General features: G+C 62.1%; 2 protein-coding genes across 2 annotated transcripts in view; one reads left to right on the top strand and one right to left on the bottom strand.

Annotated features, from left to right (window-relative positions):
• The first annotated feature begins 4 nt into the window (after nt 1-4).
• Nucleotides 5-1,626, top strand: H696_03102 (hypothetical protein). Its single transcript, XM_009496992.1, has 3 exons — nt 5-388; nt 556-963; nt 1,084-1,626. Exons 1-3 carry the CDS (start codon nt 67-69, stop codon nt 1,242-1,244), a joined length of 891 nt encoding a protein of 296 aa, XP_009495267.1. The 5' UTR covers nt 5-66; the 3' UTR covers nt 1,245-1,626.
• A 905-nt stretch (nt 1,627-2,531) lies between these two features.
• H696_03101 (hypothetical protein) overlaps nt 2,532-2,695 on the bottom strand; it is a gene marked incomplete at both ends in the record, with an annotated part of 2,671 nt that continues 2,507 nt past the window's right edge. The window contains one exon of the mRNA XM_009496991.1: nt 2,532-2,663. Coding sequence (XP_009495266.1) covers nt 2,532-2,663 — 132 coding nt within the window. The remainder of the gene's footprint in view (nt 2,664-2,695) is intronic.

The raw sequence follows: 2,695 nt of genomic DNA, 5'->3' as shown, positions 1-2,695 counted from the left end.
CCCCCCCCCCCCCGCCTCCCTCTCCCTCCTTGCCACCTCGCAATCTTGTCGACCAAGAGCAGTATCATGTCCTCCGACTACCCCTCCTTCAAGGAGGTCTACGGGTCACCGTGGTTCTTCCTGCGGACCATCTTCCCCGACCTGGTTGGCCTGCTGATCATCGGTGTCAGTTATATTATCACATACTTCCTCCTGCCGTTGCATGAGCGCCCCCTCCCGGGCGAGATCCCCCCGCCGGAGACTTGGCTGCCGGTGGCCGAGCCGGAGCGCGTGCCCAACGCCATGCTCATCATCATTTGCCTTGTATGCCCGACTCTGATTGTCCTGCTTGGATCCCTCATGCGCCACCTCCGCCGCCGCCGCCCGGACATCGTTGAGGCCATCATCTGTGCGGCCCCTCTTCCCTTCATTGCCCAAGCCCCCTCCCGGCCCCTCTCCCGGCCCCTCCCCCCTCTCGCCATGCCCCGTGCTTTTGCTCACCCATATGCCCTTCGGCTTCCTCCTCCTCCTCTGCCTCCCCCCCCCGTCCCCCGTCCGGCGGGGCCACAAAATCAGGCTTCGCCACCATCGTCGGTATCACTCTGCTGGCCACCCACATTTTCAAGGAGTATGTCGGCCGCTTCCGGCCGGACTTCTGGTCTCGGTGCATGTACGACGCCGTCACCAAGACCTGCACCGGGGCCAAGGAGATCGTCGATGAGGGCCGCCGGTCCTTCCCCTCCGGCCACTCGTCTTTCTCCTTTTCGGCCCTCGGCTTTGCCGGGCTCTACATCTACGAGAACATCGATCTCCTGAGCAACGACCTGATCCCCTGCGGTCGCCGTGCCGGGCTCGGCAGCCGCGGCTTCGGCCTTCGTGCCGTGTTGGCCTCCATCCCCTTCGTCGGTGCTGGCCTCATCGCCCTCAGCCGTGTCGTCGACAATCGCCACCACCCGGGCGACATCCTGGCCGGTGGTATCCTCGGTGCGCACCCCGTTCAAGTGCCCTCTCTCTCTCTCTCTCTCTCCCCCCTGTTGTCTCACTTCCTGACGCGTGCTCCTTTCCTCCTCCGCCGCTTGTCCTCCGCATCGTGCCAATTCCCAGGCTTGATTGTTCTCTTCGTCGTGTTCTACTCTTACTTCCCCGTCGAGCGCCATTACAACCGCCCCCCCCAGGATTATCGGTTTCTGTCGCCCTCCGAGGACGGTTTCCCCCTGAACTCTCTCGGCGATCGTAGCTCCGGCTCCAACATTTCCCCCGTCTAGACGGCGAGACTGCCTTCTTTCTTTCTCCCTCTCTCCCTCCCTCCCTCTCCTTTCCTCCTCCTCCCCTCTGCCTTCATTCCCCTTCCTCTCCCCCTCCGACCACCCGCGCGCACTCAGGTGCTCATGGTTTCTGAACTTGTGTGATCTTCTTCTCCTTTGTCCTTGATTATCGCCTCCCTCCCCTCCCCCCGCTGCTGTCGTCCCGCCTCCGGTGCAGTGCCGCCTTCCTCCTGCCTCTCCCTTCTCCTTGGTGTGTGGGTCGAATCACTCCCATTTGGCAGAATGTCGACACCCTGTGGACCGGCGCCCTCGCTTTCCCGCCTCCGGCAGCCATATGCCCCTCCCTGAGCTCTTCGCCTTGGTGGTGGTGGTGGTGGTGGTGGCGGCAGAGGAAAAGCAAGAAATTATGACCCCCCCCCCTCTCTTGCCGTTTGATGGTTATGCCATCTCCCGCGGCCAGGTCCAGGAATGCGAGGGGGCTGGCGTAATATCTCCATCGGTGAACAGATCTCTATCCCCCCCCCCCCCCCCATATCCTCCCTCTCCTCCCTCTCCTCCCTCACTAATCTCACGCCCCCTGGGTGGGGTGTCTTTTTTCTTTTTTTTTCTCCCTCTCTCTCTCTCTCTCGAGCACAGGGATGCCCTTAAATATAGCTGCAAACATACGATCCTTCTTGGCTCCGGACACATGGCATCAGATCCATATGACTGTTGTTCCCCTTTCCTCTTGCGCCCCCCTCCCGCACTTGAGCAAACCCATCCCACCCAGTCACCTTCCCCTCCGTAGGCATCTGATCCCGAACGGTATTTGCTTGGTTCTCACGTCTTGGCAAAAAAGAAAAAAGAGTGACCCCCCCTCCCCCCAAGCCGCCACGACCGTCCCCTTCCGCCGCCTCTTCCTCCTTTCTCCCCCCCCCCCCTCCTGCTCGAGTCTCTTGCTTCAAATGGCTACTTCAACTACTTGACTTATTCTTGCCTGACAAGGGATGGTGTGCGGCGGGCCTCGCCTGGTCGGTCCCATTCCTCACATGTTGCTCTTGGGACACTGTCCAAAGGCCTCCCCTCCCCCGCCTGCCGACCCCCGCTCGGTCATGCAAGTGCGCTTCTGCCTGTGGCGAGCGCGGTTCCTATCACGATCTTTGGCCGGTCTTCCTCGGTCGGTGTGGGTGCGCCGCCCGACTCCGCGCCGAGTACACGAGCAACGGGCCCCGCCTCGGTGGACCGCCACTCGCGGCCTTCCACCGGAAGAGGCCCGGCCCCGGCATCCCGCAAGGCTCCCCGGGCCTGTCAATGTACCCGGGGGAAGCAAGAGGCGATGCGCTCGATGTACGACATCCGGCTCCACGACAGGAAGGTCGCGAAGGACGGCATGGACATGCGGACAATGATGAGCTCGCGCGAGGGGATCATGACGATGTCCTGATTGCGGAAGCCATTGGCATAGCAAATCT

The sequence above is a fragment of the Fonticula alba genome (assembly GCF_000388065.1).
Source record: "Fonticula alba strain ATCC 38817 unplaced genomic scaffold supercont2.4, whole genome shotgun sequence".
NCBI lineage: Eukaryota > Rotosphaerida > Fonticulaceae > Fonticula > Fonticula alba.
Note: the sequence above shows the minus strand (reverse complement) of the source record. Positions and strands in the feature narration are given on the sequence as shown.